Source organism: Pithys albifrons, chromosome 3, assembly GCF_047495875.1.
Source record: "Pithys albifrons albifrons isolate INPA30051 chromosome 3, PitAlb_v1, whole genome shotgun sequence".
Taxonomy (NCBI): Eukaryota; Metazoa; Chordata; class Aves; order Passeriformes; family Thamnophilidae; genus Pithys; species Pithys albifrons.
The window spans coordinates 100,875,572-100,898,530 of record NC_092460.1 but is presented as its reverse complement, the minus strand read 5'-3'; the positions used below and the strand labels follow the sequence as shown (position 1 = coordinate 100,898,530).

At 58.2% G+C, this 22,959-nt stretch overlaps 2 protein-coding genes across 3 annotated transcripts in view; one reads left to right on the top strand and one right to left on the bottom strand.

Moving 5' to 3' along the window:
- Positions 1–4,576, bottom strand: part of KLHDC10 (kelch domain containing 10) — a 21,174-nt gene extending 16,598 nt beyond the window's left edge. Inside the window, exon 1 of the mRNA XM_071552897.1 lies at positions 4,432–4,576. Coding sequence (XP_071408998.1) covers positions 4,432–4,561 — 130 coding nt within the window. The 5' untranslated portion in view covers positions 4,562–4,576. The remainder of the gene's footprint in view (positions 1–4,431) is intronic.
- Positions 4,406–22,959, top strand: ZC3HC1 (zinc finger C3HC-type containing 1). Of its 2 annotated transcripts, none has more exons than XM_071552895.1 (10): positions 4,406–5,078; positions 7,505–7,622; positions 8,559–8,709; positions 11,939–12,022; positions 14,178–14,305; positions 16,534–16,718; positions 18,188–18,392; positions 20,431–20,634; positions 20,733–20,927; positions 22,201–22,959. In XM_071552895.1, the coding sequence occupies exons 1-10, from the start codon at positions 4,693–4,695 to the stop codon at positions 22,267–22,269; spliced, it is 1,725 nt and encodes a 574-aa protein (XP_071408996.1). In that variant the 5' UTR covers positions 4,406–4,692; the 3' UTR covers positions 22,270–22,959. The 2 variants fall into 2 exon arrangements, with proteins under 2 accessions (XP_071408996.1, XP_071408995.1); XM_071552894.1 differs by having other exon boundaries at positions 4,409–5,078; positions 20,428–20,634.

Sequence of the window (22,959 nt, the reverse complement as noted above, 5' to 3'; positions counted from 1 at the left end):
AGGACACTGCACAGGACAAAGGGGTGCCCAGGGACAGGGAGGCACCTGCTGGGGTGGTTTCCAAGGGGTTGGGATTTCGGGCTATGGAAGCACAAGGAAAGGGCTCTGGAGGATCCAAGCAGGAAGAGGGGGAATCTCTGTGTGTCCCCATCCCATTCCCTGGAAATCCTTCCCCAAAAGCTATTCCTGAGATATCCTACAAATTCTCCCTCCTGTGATCCCATTTGGCAGATTTCCCTTAGGAAAGAATTCCCAAAATGTTTGCATTTAAAGCTGCCTGGGAGAAATGGAGAGGAAAAGAATGGAATTCTCTCCTTCCTCCACATCCCTCTCTGACCTTCTCCTTTCTTTGTTGTGTCTCAGGGAGACTTTTCCACCACAAAGTGACCCAGCTCTGACAGAACAAGGGAAATCTGCTCCTGGATGAAGGAATTTCCACTGGGAATCCACCTGACATCCCCCAGGAAGCCCCTTCCAAAAGGAATCCCTCTGCCCATCCATCCTCTTCCCTAAAATCCAACGGGAATAAAAGCAGGGAGGAGAATCCAAGCTCAGATCCCAACTGGAACAGGCAAAAGGGATGATTCAATCCAGGAAAAATATCCTGGCTGGACAACAGGATTCAAATCTTAAGGAGTTGAGTTCAAATAATATGGAAATAGGAGCTCAAATATTAAGGAAATATTTCAAATATTAAGGAAATAGGAGTTCAAATATTGAGGAATTGTGTTCAAATATTAAGGAAATGGGAGCTCAAATAATATGGAAATAGGAGATCAAATAATAAGGAAATATTTCAAATATTAAGGAAATAGGAGCTCAAATATTAAGGAATTGAGTTCAAATATTAAGGAAATATGAGCTCAAATAATATGGAAATAGGAGCTAAAATAATAAGGAAATAAGAGTTCAAATATTAAGGAAATATTTCAAATATTATGGAAATATGAGCTCAAATAATATGGAAATAGGAGATAAAATAATAAGGAAATAAGAGTTCAAATATTAAGGAATTGTGTTCAAGTATTAAGGAAATGGGAGCACAAACAATATGGAAATAGGAGATAAAATAGTAAGGAAATAGAGTTCAAAAATTAAGGAAATATTTCAAATATTAAGGAAACAGGAGTTCAAATATTAAGGAATTAAATTCAAATATTTTAAGGAATTGAGTTCAAATATTAAGGAAATAGGAGCTCAAATAATATGGAAATAGGAGATCAAATATTAAGGAAATAAGAGTTCAAAAATTAAGGAAATAGTTCAAATATTAAAGAAATAGGAGCTCAAATATTAAGGAAATGGGAGCACAAATAAGATGGAAATAGGAGCTAAAATAATATGGAAATAGAGTTCAAAAATTAAGGAAATAGTTCAAATATTAAGGAAATATTTCAAATATTTAGGAAATAAGAGCTCAAATATTAAGGAAATATTTCAAATATTAAGGAAATAGTTCAAATATTAAGGAAATAGGAGCTCAAATATTAAGGAATTGAGTTCAAATATTAAGGAAATGGGAGCTCAAATATTAAGGAATTGTGTTCAAGTATTAAGGAAATATGAGCTCAAATAATAAGGAAATAGGAGATAAAATATTAAGGAAATAGAGTTCAAAAATTAAGGAAGTATTTCAAATATTAAGGAAATGGGAGCTCAAATAATATGGAAATAGGAGGTAAAATAATAAGGAAATAAGAGTTCAAATATTAAGGAAATATTTCAAATATTAAGGAAATATTTCAAATATTAAGGAAACAGGAGCTCAAATCTTAAGGAAATAGTTCAAATATCACACAAATCACAGATTTTATTTCCCTCCCATCACAACACAACCAGAATCTTCCAGAGGGAAGAGAGGAGAGTAAGACTGAGCTTTACAAAGCCCAGACTAAGGGTAAGAGACCTAATCCAATGAAATTAATTAAATCCTTCATTAAATCCTTCCCCTCACTGGCCAGTCCGACCCCCAGACAGGGACAGGATTATCCACCACATTCCCTGAGTCCCCTCTGGAATTCCCTGGGATGTGGGATGCAGTGAAATGTCCCCAAACTCTCCTGCTCTGGGTTGAAGTGACCTGAATTCCCTGCAGAGGAAAATCAGGGGAGAAGATTCCTTGAACTGTGGATTTTTTAGGAAAAAAGCTGTTCTAAAAGTTGGATCTACCCTGAATGATTCCCATTAATTTCTTGGAGTCTGTGGGAAGTGGCAGCCAGGGCAGGTCTGTGGGAAAGAGGCTGGGAAGGGGCTCATGGAAAGGGCTTTGGAATGTGGGGATGTGGAGAGTGTTGGTTCTCCTGCCCAGGGAGGGTTGGAGTGCCCAGCGCAGGACTGGCCGTGGCACTGAGTGCTCTGGGATGGGGGACAGGGTGGGCATCGGGCACAGGGTGGGCTGGGAGGGCTGTGCCAAGGTGGGCATTGGGCACAGGGTGGGCTCCAGGGGCTGGCAGGGCTTTGCCAAGGTGGGCATCGGGCACAGGGTGGGCTCCATGGGCTGTGCCAAGGTGGGCACTGGGCACAGGGTGGACTGGGAGGGCTGTGCCAAGGTGGGCATCGGGCACAGGGTGGGCTCCAGGGGCTGGCAGGGCTTTGCCAAGGTGGGCATCAGGCACAGGGTGGGCTCTGTGGGCTGGCAGGGTTGTGCCAGCCTCAGGAATTCCAGGATTCCAAGCTCAAACATCATAACAGGGATGGAATTCAGGCAGGACTGAGCCAACCCACAGGAAGTGGCTGGAGCTGCCCCAGCCCAGGAATTGGCACTCCTGACTCAGGGAGTGGCCCCAGAGGGAGCTCGGGGTGACCTGGATGGGCCCTGACCAGCCCATTCCCGTGGGATCCTCCGCCCTGCAGGGGCTGCCACTGGCTCAGGGATGGAACAAAACCTGTCCTGAGTTTGCCCAGGACACAAAATGAGCTCATGGGACATTCATTTCCCACTTCCCCAAAAATGGGAATACACAGAAGGGATGAGGAGAAACCAGAGATGATCAGCAAGAACCTGGGACAGTGGGAGGGGTTGGGGGTGGAACTGGATGGGCTTTCAGGTCCTTCCAACCCAACCCATCCCAGCATTCCCATCAATCAGGAGATTTTGGCTCCATCCTTGGTGCTTCCAGGTCTCTCTGCAGCTGAACCATTCCCAGGCAAGGGAATTGCTGCATCCAGGAGGGCAAGCAGAGCTGAGGATGCTCCTGGCACAGGCAGTGCCCAATTGCTGTGTCCAGTGGGGCCCCAGAGTGCTGAGAGCCCCTGGCAGGGCCTGAAGGGGCTCCAGGAGAGCTGGGGAGGGACTGGGGCCAAGGCCTGGAGGGGCAGGACACAGGGAATGGTTCCCAGTGCCAGAGGGCAGGGCTGGGGGGGCTGTTGGGAAGGGATTGGTGGGTGGGAGGGTGGGCAGGGGCTGGGCTGGATTTCCCAGAGAAGCTGTGGCTGCCCCTGGATCCATCCCTGGCAGTGTCCAAGGTCAGGCTGGAGCACCTGGGACAGTGGGAGGTGTCCGACTATCTGTGTCCCTGATCCCTGTGGGAATGGGGATCCCTGTGGGAATGGGGGATCCCTGTGGGAATGGGGATCCCTGAGGGAATGGGGGATCCCTGTCCCTGATCCCTGTGGGAATGGGAGATCCCTGTGGGAATGGGGATCCCTGTGGAAAAGGGGATCCCTGTGGGAATGAAGGATCCGTGTGGGAATGGGGGATCCATATCCTTGCTCCCTGTGGGAATGGGGATCCCTGTGGGAATGGGGGATCTGTGTGAGAATGGGGATCCCTGTGGGAATGGGGGATCCCTGTGGGAATGGGGATCCCTGTGGGAATGAAGGATCCCTGTGGGAATGGGGGATCCATGTGGGAATGGGGGATCCATATCCTTGCTCCCTGTGGGAATGGGAGATCCGTGTGGGAATGGGGGATCCCTGTGAAAAGGGAGGATCCGTGTGGAAATGGGGGATCCATGTCCCTGGTCCGTGTGGGAATGGGGGTTCCTGTGGGAAGGAGCGATCCCTGTGGGAAGGAGGGATCCCTGTGGGAAGGAGGGATCCCTGTGGGAATGGGGGTTCCTGTGGCAATGGGGGATCCATATCCTCGCTCCCTGTGGGAAGGAGGGATCCCTGTGGGAAGGAGGGATCCCGGTGGGAATGGGGGTTCCTGTGGGAATGGGGGATCCCTGTCCCTGATCCCTGTGGGAAAGGGGATCCCTGTGGGAATGGGGGATCCATATCCTTGCTCCTTGTGGGAATGGGGGTTCCTGTGGGAATGGGGGATCCCTGTCCCTGATCCCTGTGGGAATGGGGATCCCTGTGGCCCGCACTGTCCCTGTCCCGCCCCCCGGACACTGTTCCTGTCCCTGCCCCGTCCCCGCCCGTTCCCCGCCGGTCCCGCCGCGCTGTCGCTGCCGCCCCGGGGTGCCGTGTCGCGGTCCCCGCACTCACCCGCGGCCCGAGGCCGGGCCGGCAGCCGCACGAACCGGTTGAGGGTCCCCCCGGCCCCATCGCCGCCGCCCCCCGCGGGTTCCCCCGCGCCCTCCCCGGGCCCGGCCCGGGCCGCGGCCGCCGCCGACATGGCCGCTCGCTCCTGAGGGACGGCGGGCGCCAACCAATCCGCGCGCGGCTTCTTGCGCGCCGCCCAATCACAGGCCGGCTTGTTGGCAGGTGCGGGGAGGCCCCGCCGCGGTGGGGAGAGCCGAGCGATCGATGCAGGGCGGAGCAGCGGAGCGCCGAGCGCGGGGGATCCCGGCGGGGACACCGGCGGGGACACCCACGGGGGTGGCGGCGCCCCCCGAGCCACACGCGGGGTCTGGGAGGCCGCGCGGGGCCGTTACCGGGGCCGGCGGCGCGGGGGCAGCGGGCGGAACGTTGTGTGGCGGGGCCGCGTTTCCGGGCGGGCCGGATCGGGAGAGGGACAAGATGGCGGCGCCCGGGGGAGGAGCCAAGATGGCGGCGCCCATGGGAGCGGTGCCGGGCGGGGGTCCCGGGGATGGGCCCGGGGGGGCTCCTCGGGGGCCGCCCCCCGGTACCCCCCGGCACGTCCGGGACCTGCTGGGCCGCGGCATCGCCGCCCGGAGCCCCCCGAGCCCGCGGTGAGAGCGCCGGGAGCGGGGCGGGAGTGGGATATGGGGGGGATCCCTCGGGGAGGGCCCGGGAGGGGCCCCGGGGGGCGCTGGGGGGGCCCTCGGTGGTATTGGGGGGCCCTGGGGGGGATTGGGGGAGCCCTGGGGGGGTTTGGGGAGCTCTCGGTGTTATTTGGGGTCCTGAGGAGTGTTGAGGACCCCTGGGGATTATTGGGGGTTCTGAGGGAGGTTTGGGGATCCCTGAGGGGGTTTGGGGGTCCCTGAGGGGGTTTGGGGATCTCTGAGGGGGATTGGGGGTCCCTGATGGGGGTTTGGGGGTCCCTGATGGGGGTTTGGGGGTCTCTGAGGGGGATTGGGGGTCCCTGAGGGGGTTTGGGGATCTCTGAGGGGGTTTGGGGGTCCCTGAGGGGGTTTGGGGATCTCTGAGGGGGTTTGGGGGTCCCTGAGGGGGTCTGGGGGTCTCTGAGGGGGTTTGGGGGTCCCTGAGGGAGGTTTGGGGGTCCCTGAGGGGGATTGGGGGTCCCTGATGGGGGTTTGGGGGTCCCTGATGGGGGTTTGGGGGTCTCTGAGGGGGTTTGGGGATCCCTGAGGGGGTTTGGGGGTCCCTGAGGGAGGTTTGGGGGTCCCTGAGGGGGTTTGGGGGTCCCTGATGGGGGTTTGGGGGTCTCTGAGGGGGATTGAGGGTCTCTGAGGGGGTTTGGGGGTCTCTGAGGGGGCTTGGGGATCCCTGAGGGGGTCTGGGGGTCTCTGAGGGGGTTTGGGGGTCCCTGAGGGGGTTTGGGGGTCCCTGAGGGAGTTTGGGGGGTCTCTGAGGGGATTTGGGGATCCCTGAGGGGGTCTGGGGGTCTCTGAGGGGGTTTGGGGATCCCTGAGGGGGTTTGGGGGTCCCTGAGGGAGGTTTGGGGACCCCTGAGGGGGTTTGGGGGTCCCTGAGGGAGGTTTGGGGGTCCTTCAGTATTATTTGGGGTCGGGGGGTGATTGGGGGATCCCTGAGGGGGTTTGGGGACCCCTCAGTGTTGTTGGGGGTCCTGGGGGGGGATTGGGGGACCCCTGAGGAGGTTTGGGGATCCCCCTGGTGTTATTTGGGGTCCTGGTGGCTGTTGGGGATCCCTGAGCGGGTTTGGGGGTCCCTCAGTATTATTTGGGGTCCTGGGAGGGAATTGGGGACCCCTGAGGGGGTTTGCGGGCCCTGGGATGGTCTGGAGGGGGTGGGTGGAGAGAACTGGGAGGGAACTGGGGAGCACTGGGAGGAACTGGGAGGGACTGGGGAGCACTGGGAGGAACTGGGAGGGACTGGGGAGCACTGGGAGGAACTGGGGGGGACTGGGGAGCACTGGGAGGAACTGGGGAGCACTGGGAGGAACTGGGAGGGACTGGGGGGGCACTGGGAGGAACTGGGGGGCACTGGAAGGGACTGGGGAGCACTGGGAGGGACTGGGGAGCATTGGGAGGAACTGAGGAACACTGGGAGGGACTGGGATGAACTGGGGAACACTGTGAGGAACTGGGGAACACTGGGAGGGACTGGGAGGAACTGGGGAGCACTGGGAGGAACTGGGAGGGACTGGGGAGCACTGGGAGGAACTGGGGGGCACTGGGAGGAACTGGGAGGAACTGGGGGGCACTGGGAGGGACTGGGAGGAACTGGGAGGGAGTGGGGGCACTGGGAGGAACTGGGGAACACTGGGAGGAACTGGGGAGCACTGGGAGGAACTGGGAGGGACTGTGGAGCACTGGGAGGGACTGGAGGACACTGGGTGGGACTGGGAGGGACTGGGGAGCACTGGGAGGGACTGGGAGGAACTGGGAAACACTGGGAGGGACTGGGAGCACTGGGAGGAACTGGGAGGAACTGGGGGGCACTGGGAGGAACTGGGAAACACTGGGAGGGACTGGGAGCACTGGGAGGAACTGGGGGTCACTGGGAGGAACTGGGGGTCACTGGGAGGAACTGGGGGGCACTGGGAGGGACTGGGAGGAACTGGGTGGGACTGGGAGCACTGGGAGGAACTGGGAGGGACTGGGAGGAACTGGGAAGCACTGGGTGGAACTGGGGGACACTGGGAGGGACTGGGAGCACTGGGAGGGACTGGGAGCACTGGGAGGAACTGGGGCTGAGCTCTGGGGTGTCTCATTCTCCCCTGTCCCAACATCCCGGAATTCTGGCCCTGGGAATGGGATTGTGGCGCGGCCAAAGGGCAGCCCTTGGAATTCCGGGCTGGGATTTGGCATATTTGGGATCATCCCTGACCCAAATCCCCCTTGGGCTCTCCTGGGAGAGCCAATCCCAGTTCCCGGGTTTGTTCTCCATGGATAAAAACTCGGGAATTGGGAGCTCTGGATCCGATCCCCGCCCGGATAATCCCGAGGGACGAGGGCTCAGGAATCCCTTTTGTTAAGGAACCTCCCAGGAATTTTCCCTCCTCTTCCCTCAGGAAGGACCCGCCGGAGCCGCCGGAGTCGCCCAATGGATGTTCCCAGACGGAAAATCCCTGGAATTCCCTGGAATGTGCCAGCAGGGAGGCCTATCTGAGCCGGGTGGAGACCTTCACCATATCCTTGGAATGCTGCCCCGGGAATAGTCTGGGAATGGCCCCTGGAATAATCCGGGAATGGCCTCTGGAATAACCTGGGAATGGCCCCTGGAATAATCCGGGAATGGCCCCTGGAATAATCCGGGAATGACCCCTGGAATAATCCGGGAATGGCCCCTGGAATAATCTGGGAATGGCCCCTGGAATAATCTGGGAATGGCCCCTGGAATAATTCGGGAATGGCCCCTGGAATAATCCGGGAATGGCCCCGGAGGGAGAGCCCTGCCCAAAATCCCTGGGAATGTCTCCAAACACTCCTGGAGCTGCCCAAAAACCCGGAGTTTTTTTCCCCAAATAAACCAGTTTTTTTTCCCCCGGCACAGCCCCAGGGCTGTCCCTGCCCTGCCCTCCCTGTGCCTCTCCCTCCATCCCTTCCCTCGGGAATCCCCCCTGGAATGCCGAGATGCTCCTTGTGGGGCACTTGGTCCCTCCCTTGGGAATTCCCTTCCCTGGAATGCCCCTGGGATGCTCCTTGATGGGCACTCGGTCCCTTCCCTTGGGAATCCCCCCTGGAATGCCTTTGGGATGCTCCCTGAGGGGCACTCAGTCCTTTCCCTCTGGAATTCCCTTCCCTGGGATGCTCCTTGATGGGCACTCGCTCCCTTCCTGTGGGAATTCCCTTCCCTGAGATGCCCCTGGAATGCCCCTTGACAGGCACTCGCTCCCTTCCTGTGAGAATTCCCCCCTGGAATGTCCCTGGAATGCCCCTTGACGGGCACTCGGTCCCTTCCCTCGGGAATTGCCCCCTGGGATGCCCCTGGGATGCTCCTTGATGGGCACTCGGTGCCTTCCCTTGGGAATTCCCTTCCCTGGGATGCCCCTTGATGGGCACTCGGTCCCTTCCCTCGGGAATTCCCCCCTGGAATGCCCCTGGGATGCTCCTTGACGGGCCCACCCTCAGCGCTGGGCGGGCAAGCCGCGCTCTCTGTCCCCCCTGGCCTGTGCCCGGCTGGGCTGGGCCAGTGTGGGCCCCGACCTGCTGCGGTGCTGCGCCTGCCGAGCCAGCCTGGGCGCCCGGCTGGGGCTGCCCGGGGACACACAGACATGTGAGAGTGGGATAATGGGAATGATGGGAATAATGGGAATGGGAATGGGGGCGCCCGGCTGGGGCTGCCTGGGGACACCCAGAGATGTGAGAGTGGGATAATGGGAATGATGGGAATGGGAATGGGAATGGGAATGGGAATGGGGGCGCCCAGCTGGGGCTGCCCGGGGACACACAGAGATGTGAGAGTGGGATAATGGGAATAATGGGAATGATGGGAATGGGGGCGCCCGGCTGGGGCTGCCCGGGGACTCACAGAGATGTGAGAGGGAATGGGAATAATGGGAATAATGGGAATGGGAATGGGGGCGCCCGGCTGGGGCTGCCCGGGGACTCACAGAGATGTGAGCGGGAATGGGAATAATGGGAATGGGAATGGGGGCGCCCGGCTGGGGCTGCCCGGGGACTCCCAGAGATGTGAGAGTGGGATAATGGGAATGATGGGAATAATGGGAATGGGGGCGCCCGGCTGGGGCTGCCCGGGGACACACAGAGATGTGAGTGTGGATAATGGGAATGATGGGAATGGGAATGGGGGCGCCCGGCTGGGGCTGCCCGGGGACACACAGAGATGTGAGAGGGGATAATGGGAATGATGGGAATGGGAATGGGAATGATGGGAATAATGGGAATGGGAATGGGGGCGCCCGGCTGGGGCTGCCCGGGGACGCCCAGAGATGTGAGAGTGGGAATGGGAAGAATGGGAATGGGAATGGGAATGGGGGCACCCGGCTGGGGCTGCCCGGGGACACCCAGAGATGTGAGAGTGGGATAATGGGAATGATGGGAATGGGAATGGGAATGGGGGCGCCTGGCTGGGGCTGCCCGGGGACTCACAGAGATGTGAGTGGGGATACTGGGAATAATGGGAATAATGGGAATGGGGGCGCCCGGCTGGGGCTGCCTGGGGACTCCCAGAGATGTGAGTGGGGATACTGGGAATAATGGGAATGGGAATGATGGGAATGGGAATGGGGGCGCCCGGCTGGGGCTGCCCGGGGACTCCCAGAGATGTGAGAGTGGATAATGGGAATAATGGGAATAATGGGAATGGGAATGGGGGCACCCGGCTGGGGCTGCCCGGGGACTCACAGAGATGTGAGAGTGGGATAATGGGAATAATGGGAATGGGAATGGGGATGGGGGCGCCCGGCTGGGGCTGCCCGGGGACACACAGAGATGTGAGAGGGAATGGGAATAATGGGAATGGGAATGGGAATGGGGGCGCCCGGCTGGGGCTGCCCGGGGACTCCCAGAGATGTGAGTGGGGATACTGGGAATAATGGGAATAATGGGAATGGGAATGGGGGCGCCCGGCTGGGGCTGCCCGGGGACTCACAGAGATGTGAGAGTGGGATAATGGGAAGAATGGGAATGGGAATGGGGATGGGGGCGCCCGGCTGGGGCTGCCCGGGGACACACAGAGATGTGAGTGTGGGAATGGGAATGGGAATAATGGGAATGATGGGAATGGGGGCGCCCGGCTGGGGCTGCCCGGGGACTCCCAGAGATGTGAGAGTGGGAATAATGGGAATGGGAATGATGGGAATGGGAATGGGAATGGGAATGGGAATGGGAATGGGAATGGGAATGGGAATGGGGGCGCCCGGCTGGGGCTGCCCGGGGACACCCAGAGATGTGAGTGGGGATAATGGGAATGGGAATGGGAATGGGAATGGGAATGGGAATGGGGGCGCCCGGCTGGGGCTGCCCGGGGACTCCCAGAGATGTGAGTGGGGATATGGGAATAATGGGAATAATGGGAATGATGGGAATGGGAATAGGAATGGGAATGGGGGGGACACGGCTGGGCTGCCCCGGGGACACAGAGAGATGTGAGTGGGAATGGGAATAATGGGAATGGGAATGGGAATGGGAATGGGGATGGGAATGGGAGTGGAAATGGGAATGGGAATGGGGGTGGGAATGGGGATGGGAATGGGGATGGGAATGGGGATGGGAATGGGAATGGGGGTGCCTGGCTGGGGCACCCCAGGGACTCCCAGAGATGTGAGAGTGGGAATGGGAATAATGGGAATGGGAATGGGGATGGGGATGGGAATGGTAATGGGAATGATGAGGCACCCTGGGGACACAGAGAGATGTAAGCAGGAATGGGAATGGGAATGGGAATGGGAATGGGAATGGGAGTGAGGATGGGAATGGGGATGGGAATGGGAACAGGAATGGGAATGGTGGGATTTGGGATGTAGGAATCCCAGGGATCATCTTTTTTAAATCTTTCCCAATAATTCCTGGATCTCCTGCCCTGATCCACCATTTTCCAATGTGGAGTCACCAAGCCAGGCCATTCAGCCACAAATTACAATTTAATTAATGATCTAATTAATAAACTCCTTATTCCTCCCTCTCCAAAAATGGTCATCTCCACTTCCCAGTTTTCCTGCCTGGAATTCCCTGCCCCTCCTGCCTGAGCCTTTCCCTTTGGGTCACTCAGTGTCAACATTCCCTGTTTATTTGGATTATCTATTTCAAACAATCCTTGGCCTAATTATTCCCTGGGGAATAATCCCACTTGGGAAGATCCCAGAGAATCAGAGCTTGGGAAAAGGGCTTGGAAAAGAGGCTTAAAAGGGAATGATTTGGTTCTGAAAGTGGGAATGAGTCAAATTAAGGGATCAGATTTTTTGGGAAGTTTCATTTCCAGGCCTGGCTCCGGTTTGGCTCCCAACAGGATCAGGTTGGATTAGGGAAGGATTGGCAGCATTCCAGGAGGGAAAACTGTGGGATCAGGTGGTTTCTGGGAATGGGATTGGCTTGGGCTGTGATTCCAGAGGCTCCAGAGCTCCTGGGACTGGGAATGGGGGGGAATCTGGGAATGCTGTGGGATTTGGGGCATTTGGGCTGTGATTCCAGAGCTCCTGGGAATGGGGGGAATTTGGGAATGCTGTGGGATTTGGGGCACTTGAGCTGTGATTCCAGAGGCTCCAGAGCTCCTGGGAATGGGAATTTGGGAATGCTGTGGGATTTGGGACATTTGAGCTGTGATTCCAGAGCTCCTGAACCTGGGAATGGGGCGGAATTTGGGCCATGATTCCAGAGGCTCCTGAGCTTGGGAATGGGGGGGAATTTGGGAATGCTGTGGGATTTGGGGCAGGCAGAGGGAGGCTGGGGCTGTTGGTGGTGGCAGGGAGGGAATGTGGGGTGGGAGAATCCCTGGGCTTGCGGTGCCATTCCGGGCTGGGCAGGGGATCCTGTGCATTCCACAGACCGGGAACGCTGCGCGGAGCTGGAGCGGAGCCTGCGCTCGGCCCACGAGAGGTTCTGCTTCTGGCCCGACAGCCCCTGCCCGGGTGGGTGAGCCGGTCCTGCTTCCCTTCCTGTATTCCCGCCTTCCCTTCCTGTATTCCCGCCTTCCCTTCCCACGTTCCTGCTTCCCTTCCCACATTCCTGCTTCCCTTCCCACATTCCTGCTTCCCTTCCCGCATTCCTGCCTTCCCTTCCCGCATTCCTGCTTCCCTTCCCACATTCCTGCTTCCCTTCCCACATTCCTGCTTCCCTTCCCGTGTTCCTGCTTCCCTTCCTGTATTCCCGCCTTCCCTTCCCACATTCCTGCTTCCCTTCCCACATTCCTGCTTCCCTTCCCGTGTTCCTGCCTTCCCTTCCCACATTCCTGCCTTCCTTTCCCTTCCCACATTCCTGCTTCCCTTCCCATATTCCTGCCTTCCCTTCCCGTATTCCTGCCTTCCCTTCCCGCATTCCTGCTTCCCTTCCCACATTCCTGTCTTCCCTTCCCACATTCCTGCCTTCCCTTCCCGCATTCCTGCTTCCCTTCCCGCATTCCTGCTTCCCTTCCCGCATTCCTGCTTCCCTTCCATATTCCTGCCTTCCCTCCCCGTATTCCTGCCTTCCCTTCCCATATTCCTGCCTTTCCTCCCGCATTCCTGCTTCCCTTCCCACATTTCTGCCTTCCCTTCCCGTATTCCCGCCTTCCCTTCCCGTATTCCCGCCTTCCCTTCCCATATTCCTGCTTCCCTTCCCATATTCCTGCCTTCCCTTCCGTATTCCTGCCTTCCCTTCCCATATTCCCGCCTTTTCTCTCATGTTCCCGCCTTTCCTTCCACATTCCCAGCTTCTCTTCCCGCATTCCCTCCTTCCCTCCCGAATTCCCACCTTTCCTCCCTGCATTCCCTCTTTCCCTCCCACATTTCCACCTTTTCTTCCCCCATTCCCAGCTTTCCTCCCGTATTCCCACCTTCCCACCTCCATTCCTGCCTTTCCCTCCCTCCTTTCCCACCCACATTCCCTTCTTTTTCACTGTTACCTATTTTTCCTTCCATTATTCCCTGTTTTTCCCTCCATTATTCCCTATTTTTATCAGTTACTCCCTATTTCCCCACCATTATTCCCTGTTTTCCCCATCATTATTCCCTGTTTTCCCCACCATTATTCCCTGTTTTTCCCACCATTATTCCCTGTTTTTCCCACCATTATTCCCTGTTTTCCCCATCATTATTCCCTATTTCCCCACCATTATTCCCTGTTTTCCCCACAGTTCCTCCCTGTTTTCCCCATTCCGTTGCTGTTCCTGCTGCCACATTCCCGTTTTCCCTGAGGGGCTGATGGAATGAAATGTTCTGGGAATGCTCCATCCCTGACCTGGGCTGTGTCCAACATTCCCAAACCTTTGGGTCCCTCTGGAGCAGCCCAAGGGCTTTTGTCTTGGAATTGGGATTGGGAAAGGGGCTGGATGTCATGGAATGCTCAGGGATGATCCTGCCTTGGGGGCTGTGCTGGATGGGGAGGGTCAGGAAGGGAAAATCCCATCCCATTCCTGCCCTGCTGGGCTGGGAATCCTCCCACTGTCCCAGGAGCTCCAGCCTGGCCTTGGACACTGCCAGGGATGGATCCAGGGGCAGCCACAGCTTCTCTGGGAAATCCAGCCCATTCCCTGCCCACCCTCCCAGCCACCAATCCCTTCCCAATATCCCATCTATCCCTGCCCTCTGGCACTGGGAACCATTCCCTGTGTCCTGGCCCTCCATCCCTTGGCCCCAGTCCCTCTCCATGTTTCTTGGAGCTCCTTCAGGCACCCAAAGGTCCCCCCAAACCTTCCCTTCTCCAGGCTGAACCCCCCCAGCTCTCCCACCTTTCCTCCCAGCAGAGCTGCTCCACCCCCTCCAACCAACCTGGTGCAGCTCAGCCTTGTTGGACCTCCTGAGATTCCCATGTCCCACTTCCCAAACTCCTCCAGGTCCCCCTGGATTGTCCCATCACTGCACCCTCAGCCTGGTGCCACCTGTCCCTGTGGGAATGTCCCTTATTTTCCTCCAGGAAATGCAGGGGCAGCCACAACTTCTCTGGGAAATCCATTCCAGCCCCTGCCCACCCTCCCACCCACCAATCCCTTCCCAATATCCCTTTGTCCCCTTGTCCTGTGGTTCCCAGCAGGATGAGGAGGGTTGGGAAGCAGCTGCCACAGCTCAGCATTCCCATATTTCCCCCCAGACCGCTTTGCTCTGCTCCTGGTGGATGAGCCCCAGGTGCTCCTGCAGGAATTCCGGGAGCGATTCCGGAGCCTGTGCCCTCTGGAGCTGCAGCTGCCCTCGCTCCGGCCCGAGGACCTCAAAGCCATGGTGAGCAACTCCCCTTCCCAGGATCCAGAGCCTTCCAGGAGCATCCCAATCCAGGAACTGTGGGAGGGGGGGCTGGACCCATCCCTGGGACTGCTCCTGGGATGTTCCCATGGGCTGCTCCCACCTGGGATTGTTCCTGGGATGTTCCCACCTGGGATTGCTCCTGGGATATTCCCATGGGCTGCTCCCACCTGGGATTGCTCCTGGGATGTTCCCACCTGGGATTGTTCCTGGGATGTTCTCATGCCTGGGATTGCTCCTGAGATGTTCCCATCCCTGGGATTCCTCCTGGAATGTTCTGTCTGGGATTGCTCCTGGGATGTTCCCACCTGGGATTGCTCCTGGGATGTTCTATCTGGGATTGCTCCTGGGATGTTCCCCATGGGCTGGTCCCACCTGAGATTGTTCCTGGAATGTTCCCACCTGGGATTCCTCCTGGGATATTCCCATGGGCTGCTCCCATCCCTAGGATTGCTCTTTGGATGTTCCCATGGGATGCTCCCACCTGAGATTGCTCCTGGGATGTTCCCATCCCTGGGATTGCTTCTGGGATGTTCCCATGGGATGCTCCCACCTGGGATTGCTCCTGGGATGTTCCCTATGGGCTGGTCCCACCTGTTTGTCCCGGAATATGTTGGAAGGGGTTTGGAATGGCTCAGCTGCTGGGAATTGTGGCTGGTTCCCACTTTGGACCTTTCCCAGTGTCCAAGATGCCTTGGAATTGGGGCTTGGGATCTGTGGGAATTGGGGTTTGGGATCTGTGGGAATGGGGAGTTGGGATCTGGGGGAATTGGGGGTTTGGGATCTGTGGGAATGGGGAGTTGGGAGCTGTGGGAATTGGGGGTTTGGGATCTGTGGGAATTGGGAGTTGGGATCTATGGGAATTGGGAGTTGGGATCTGTGGGAATTGGGAGGTGGGATCTGTGGGAATTGGGGGTTTGGGATCTGTGGGAATTGGGAGTTGGGAGCTGTGGGAAATGAGATTTGGGATCCCCCAATCTCCATTGGGAAATGGGATTTGGGATCTGTGGGCAGTGGGATTTGGGATCTGTGGGCAGTGGGATTTGGGATCTCTGGGCAGTGGAATTTGGGATCTCCAGCCCCCTCCGGGCCCATTCCCATGGGATGCAGCAGCTCCCCCTGGGATCCCCCAGGGCTGGGCTGGGCTGGGCTCAGGGATTTGGGAAGGTTTGGGATCCTTGGAGGCTCCATGGGCAGCGGGAAGGGTGGGATGTGGAGCCGCTTCCACACGTGTGGAATTGCCCCTTCCCAGAGCCCTGCTCTGCTCCCGCCACATTCCCACCTGGAGAACAGAAGGCTCTGGGAAGGCAGGGTCGTGGGGCATTCCAGGAATTCCTGATCCATTCAGGAGAAATCCCAGAGGGGTTTGGGGGTTGCTAAAAACTCTGAAACCCACCGGACACCCCCGAACCCAATGGGAATGGGATTGGGAATGGGAATGAGATTGGGAATGGGAATGGGGATGGGGATGGGGATGGGAATGGGGATGGGAATGGGAATGGGAATGGGACCTGCTCCCTGTTCCCACATTCCTGGGAGAGCAGGGGGGGGCCTGGGCAGGATCATGGAATGGGAATCCAGAGGGACCCAGGGCAGGAGAGAGCTGCTCCTTTCCCTGTTACCTGGAGCAGAATTCATGGAATGGGGATCCAGAGGGATTCAGGGGAGGAGGGAGTTGCTCCTTTCCCTGTTACCCAGAGCAGAAATCATGGAATGGGGAGTCTTTTCCCTGTTACCTGGAGCAGAATTTATGGAATGGGGATCCAGAGGGACCCAGGGCAGGAGGGAGCTGCTCCTTCCCATGTTACCTGGAACAGAAATCATGGAATGGGGATCCAGAGGGACCCAGGGCAGGATGGAGCTGCTCCTTCCCATGTTAACTGGAAGAGAATTCATGGAATGGGGAGCCTTTTCCCTGTTAACCAGAACAGAAATCATGGAATGGGGATCCAGAGGGATACAAGGCAGGTGTTCTTTTCCCTGTTAACTGGAAGAGAATTCATGGAATGGGGATCCAGGGGAGGAGGGAGTTGCTCCTTTCCCTGTTATCCAGAGCAGAAATCATGGAATGGGAATCCAGAGGGACTCAAGACAGGAGGGAGCTGCTCTTTCCCTGTTCCCTGCCCTTCCAGGAGTTGGATCCGGGATTTCCCTGCCTGGGATCCGTGGCTCGGGAATGCATCCCTGGCATTCCATGTGCTCCACAGGCGCTGTCGGAGGAGCGGCTGGAGCTGCTGCTGGAGCTGCTGCGGGACGGGGCGGAGGGAGCGGATCCCGGCGGGAAGGAATCCCTGGAGAAGGGAGCGGATCCCGGCGGGAAGGAATCCCTGGAGGCGCTCCCGGCACACGCGGTGCCCGCCTGTGTGCTGGCACTGTGCGGCTGGAGCGGCAGGTGGGCGGGAATGCCGCGGGAATGCCTCGGGAATGCCGCCCTGGGGAGGGACCCGCAATTCCCAGGCAATTCCTGCTTCCCTTGCTTGACTATTTCCCTGTTTTCCCTCTTTTTCCCTCAGTTCCTGCTTCCCTTATTTCACTGTTTTCCCTTTTCCTCCTATTCTTCACTCTGCTCCTCTTCCCTTATTCCACTGTTTTCCTCTTTTCCCTCTTTCCCACTCAGTTCCTGTTTCCTTTATTTAACTTTTTCCCTCTTTCCCACTACATTCCTGCTTCCCTTATTTCCCTCTTTTCCCATTTTCCCTGTTTCCCTTTCCCCCCATTCCTCACCCTTCTCCTCTCCCCTCACTCCACTCTTTTCCTGCTTTCCCTCTTTTCCCTGTGCTGCTGCTTCCTGAGGAAGCAAAGTGAGCTCAGCCATTCCCAATCCATGTTATCCCTGGGTTTCAGTGGCCTCTTTCCCCCCTTTCCCAATTCCAGGCCCATCCCTGCCCAGCTCTGCCAACTCCCCCATCCCTGGCAGTGCCCAAGGGCAGCTTGGACAGGGCTTGGAGTGCCTGGGACAGTGGGAGGTGACCCCGTCATGGCAAGGAGGGAATTCCAGCCATTCCCAGATCCCTGCCCATGGCAAGGATGGAATCCCAGCCATTCCCAGATCCTTGCCCTGCCAGTCCCAGATCCCTGCCCACCCCAGGCTGTGTCCCAGCCATTCCCAGATCCCTGCCCAGCAATTCCCAGATCCTTGCCCATGGCAAGGATGGAATCCCAGCCATTCCCAGATCCCTGCCCAGCCACTCCCAGATCCCTGCCCAGCCACTCCCAGATCCCTGCCCAGCCACTCCCAGATCCCTGCCCATGGCAAGGATGGAATCCCAGCCATTCCCAGATCCCTGCCCAGCCATTCCCAGATCCCTGTCCATGGCAAGGATGGCATCCCAGCCATTCCCAGATCCCTGCCCAGCCATTCCCAGATCCCTGCCCAGCAATTCCCAGATCCTTGCCCAGCCATTCCCAGATCCCTGCCCATCCCAGGCTGTGTCCCTGCCCAGCCATTCCCTGATTTCCACCCACCCCAGGCTGTGTCCCAGCCATTCCCAGATCCCTGCCCAGCCATTCCCAGATCCCTGCCCATCCCAGGCTGCCCAGCCATTCCCAGATCCCTGCCCAGCCATTCCCTGATTCCCACCCACCCCAGGCTGTCTCCCAGCCATTCCCAGATCCCTGCCCAGCCATTCCCAGATCCCTGCCCAGCCATTCCCAGATCCCTGCCCAGCCATTCCCAGATCCCTGCCCAGCCATTCCCAGATCCCTGCCCAGCCATTCCCAGATCCCTGCCCAGCCATTCCCAGATCCCTTCCCAGCCATTCCCAGATCCCTGCCCAGCCATTCCCAGCTCCCTGCCCGCCCCAGGCCGTCCCTGCCCAGCCATTCCCGCATTCCCACCAATCCCGTGCCGTGTTCCCGCAGTGCCGGCCCGGTGGCGCTCCCGGTGATCTCCTGCTCCCGCTGCATGCGCAGGGTGGGGCTCTGGGCCTTCCAGCAGCTGGAATCGGCCGCTCCAGAGCCGGAATGCGGCGGCTCCGGCGGCTCCGAGCGCGTCCCGCCCGCGCCCACGTCCCCACGGCGGATGCTGACACGGAGCCGGGACATGCTGCCCACGGGAGCTGAGCAGGTACGGCCTGGGCGGGGACAGGGACACCTCCAGGGGCTCCAGGACACCTCCAGGGGCTCCGGGACACATCCAGGACACCTCCAGGGGCTCCGGGACACCTCCAGGGGCTCCAGGACACCTCCAGGGGCTCCGGGACACCTCCAGGGGCTCCAGGACACCTCCAGGGGCTCCGGGACACCTCCAGGGGCTCCGGGACACATCCAGGACACCTCCAGGGGCTCCAGGACACATCCAGGGGCTCCAGGACACATCCAGGGGCTCCAGGACACATCCAGGGGCTCTGGGACACATCCAGGGTCTCTGGGACACATCCAGGGGCTCCAGACCACACCCAAGGGCTTCAGGACACATCCAGGGTTTCCAGGACACCTCAGGGGCTCTGGGACACATCCAGGACAATTCCAGGGGCTCTGGGACACCTCCAGGGGTTCCAGGACACCTCCGGGGGTTCCAGGACACCTCCGGGGGTTCCAGGACATCTCTGGGCGCTCCAGGACACCTCCAGGGGCTCCAGAGCACATCCAGGGGCTCTGGGACACATCCAAGGGCTCCGGGACACACATCCATGGGCTCCAGGACACACCCAGGAGCTCTGGGACACATCCAGAGGCTCTGGGATATCTCCAGGGGCTTCAGGACACATCCACACATCCAGGGGCTCCAGGACACATTCAGGGGCTCCAGGATGTATCCAGGGGCTCCAGGACATCTCCAGGGGCTCCAGGACATCTCCAGGGGCTCCAGGACACATCCAGGAGCTCTGGGACACCTCCAGGGGCTCCAGGACACATCCAGGACAATTCCAGGGGCTCTGGGACATATCCAGGGGTTCCAGTACACATCCAGGGCACATCCAGGACAGCTCCAGAGTCCCTGGGACACCTTCAGGGACTGTGGAACACCTCCAGGGGCTCCAGGACACCTCCAGGGGTTCTGGGACATATCCAGGGGCTCCAGGTCACATCCAGGGGCTCCAGGACACCTCCAGGGGTTCTGGGACATATCCAGGGGCTCTGGGACACATCCAGGGGCTCCAGGACACCTCCAGGGGCTCCAGGCTACATCCATGTCCAGCTGGACACATCCAGTATGATCCCAGCCAAACCATCCATGTCCAGGATGTTCCTGGTGGGAAGGGAATGTGGAAAGCTCCTGCTGGATGTAGGAGTATTTTACCCCTTGGGCAGGATCCTCCTTCATGTTGCTCTGTAATTCCCTGGATTTTCCTTCCTGGAAGCAAGAGAATAGTTGGGATTCTCCCAGTTCCATGGACCAGTGGGAGCTGGAGCTGAGGTGTCCACAGGAGCTCCACAATTCCCTGTTTTCCTCCTGGGAGCACAAGAATAGTTGGGATTCTCCCAGTTCCATGGACTGGGGGGAGCTGGAGCTGAGGTGTCCACAGGAGCTCCAAAATTCCTTGTTTTTTTCCCTGTGGCAGTACAGGAAGAGTTGGGATTCTCCCAGCTCCATAGACCAGTGGGAGCTGGAGCTGAGGTGTCCACAGGAGCTCCACAATTCCCTGTTTTCCCCCCTGGCAGCAGGATAAGAGTTGGGATTCTCCCAGCTCCATAGACCAGTGGGAACTGGAGCTGAGGTGTCCACAGGAGCTCCATAATTCCCTTTTTCCCCCCTTGGAGCACACAAGAAGAGTTGGGATTCTCCCAGTTCCGTAGACTAGAGGGAGCTGGAGCTGAGGTGTCCACAGGAGCTCCATAATTCCTTGGTTTTCCCCCTGGCAGCAGAATAGGTTGGATTCTCCCAGCTCCATGGACTGGGGGGGGCTGGAGCTGAGGTGTCCACAGGAGCTCCACAATTCCCTGTTTTCCTCCTGGGAGCACAAGAATAGTTGGGATTCTCCCAGTTCCATAGACTGGGGGGAGCTGGAGCCGAGGTGTCCACAGGAGCTCCACAATTCCCTGTTTTCCCCCCTGGCAGTGGGATAAGAGTTGGGATTCTCCCACCTCCATGGACTGGGGGGAGCTGGAGCTGAGGTGTCCACAGGAGCTCCACAATTCCCTGTTTTCCCCCCTGGCAGCAGGAGAAGAGCCCGTCCCCATCCGTGTGCCGCGCCCGGGGCCGGGATTCTCCCAATTCCACGGAGCAGGCGGAGCAGGAGGTGTCCAGCCCCAGCCTGCGCAGCCGCCCCGTCACCCGGAGCATGGGACAAGGGGACACCATGGAGGTGCCATCCAGCCCCGCCCGCAGGGCCAAGCGGGCCCGGCTCTGCTCCTCCAGCTCCTCGGTGAGCCTGGCACAGGGATTGGGGAAGGCCCTTCCCAATCCAGGGAGCGGCTCTGGGCGGGATTGACCCAGCCCGTGTCCCTTCTCTTCCCTGCCCAGGACAATTCCATGAGGAGCTTCTTCCACCCCTGCTCCCAGCACCGGGATTGGTGTCCCTGGGTGAGCACGGCAGAGGGCCAGGAATCCCTGGAGGACACGGAGAATCCCGGGAAAGCCGAGCCGGGCTGGCAGGTGGTGCTGAACACCCTCCTGGGCACCCTCAGGGATGACCCAGTGCCCGACACGGAGCCAGTGGTGAGCCTGGAATCCCAAAGGCACAGCCCAGGGCTGGATCCCTCTGGGAGGAATTTGGGATGGATGGGCTTCCGTTGGGAACTCAGACCCAGTGGGGGGACAAGGACCAAACTCTCTCCATCCTCAGCTCCCCTCTGGCAGCCCCTTCCCAGGATTCATCCATCTATTGCCATGTTGGAGCTGCTGGAGGGTGGATCCCTCTGGAAGGAATTTGGGATAGGTGGGGTTCCTTTGGGATGAATCCCAGCTGGGAGACAAGGACCAAACTCTCTCCATCCTCAGCTCCCCTCTGGCAGCCCCTTCCCAGGATTCATCCTTAATAATGTGGAGCTGCTCAGGGCTTGGATCCCTCTGGGAGGAATTTGGGATGGATGGGCTTCCGTTGGGAACTCAGACCCAGTGGGGGGACAAGGACCAAACTCTCTCCAGTCTCAGCTCCCCCCCTGGCAGCTCCTCACTGGAATTCATCCATCCAATGCCTTGGAGCTGCTCGGGGCTTGGATCCCTCTGGGCAGAATTTGGGATAGGTGGGTTTCCTTTGGGATGAATCCCAGCTGGGAGACAAGGACCAAACTCTCCAAGGCCCCAGTTCCCCCTCTGGCAGCTCCTCCTTGGGATCCAATGCCTATAAATTACAGCTTCCTGGATCCCCTTCCTGCTTCCTGGAGTCCTTTCCTGCTTCCTGGGGTTCCTTCCTGCTTCCTGAAGTCCCTTGTTCTTTCCAGGAGTCCCTTCCTGCTTCCCAGAGCCCCTTCCTGCTTCCTGGAATCCTTTCCTGCTTCTGGGAATCCCTTCCTCCTTTCTGGATCCCCTTCCTGCAGTCCTTTCCTGCTTCCTGGGGATCCTTCCTTCTTCCTGGATCCCCTTTCCTGCTTCCTGGAATCCTTTCCTGCTTCCTGGATCCCCTTTCCTGCTTCCTGGAGTCCCTTCCTGCTTCTTGAAATCCTTTCCTGCTTCCTGGAATCCTTTCCTGCTTCCTGGATCCCCCTTCCTGCTTCCTGGATCCCCTTTCCTGCTCCCTGGAGCCTTTTCCAGCTTCCTGGAGTCCTCTCCTCCTGTTTGGGGTCCCTTCCTGCTTCTCCCTTGTTGTCACCTTGGGGTTTTTCCCCCTCCATCCCGTGGGTAAATTGGGATAAGGAGGAAAAGGAGCCACCTGGGGTCCCTTGGTGTCCAAACTGCAGCCGGGTGGGATGTTTGGGATGGAATTCCTGCTGTGGGTCCGTGGCAGGTCCTGCTCCAGAGCCTTGACTGTGTCTGCTCCTGTTTCTTCCAGAGCCTCTCGGAGAAGTCCTGCAAAGTGTTCCGCATTTTCCGGCAGTGGGAGAGCATGAACTCCTCCTGAATCCCTCCTGGATTCCTCCTGAATTCCTCCTGGATCCCTCCTGGATCCCTCCTGAATTCCTCCTGGATCCCTCCTGGGTCCCTCCTGGGTCCCTCCTGGGTCCCTCCTGGATCCCTCCTGAATTCCTCCTGGATCCCTCCTGGATCCCTCCTGAATTCCTCCTGGATCCCTCCTGGGTCCCTCCTGGATCCCTCCTGAATTCCTCCTGGATCCCTCCTGGATCCCTCCTGAATTCCTCCTGGATCCCTCCTGAATTCCTCCTGGATCCCTCCTGAATTCCTCCTGGATCCCTCCTGGGTCCCTCCTGGATCCCTCCTGGGTCCCTCCTGGATCCCTCCTGAATCCCTCCCGGATCCCTCCCGGATCCCTCCTGAATTCCTCCTGGATCCCTCCTGGATCCCTCCTGAACTCTGCCCAGGTTGGGCATCACGACTCGGTCCCACTTCCCGGTTGTTCCGTGCCTTGGGAAGGCGATCCCACGGGATCTGCACAGCCCAGGGAGCCATCCCGGGGTGTCCCAGCCCTGCCAGCATTCCCAGATTCCCTGATTTGCCCATCCGTGCCATCTGTGCCATGGGCTCTGGAGCCAGGCTGTGCCACAGACTGTGCCACGGGCTGTGCCATGGGCTGTGCCAGTTCCGTTCCCGCTGGAAGCGGCTCCAGGTGGGAATAAACATTTCAGTTTTTGTT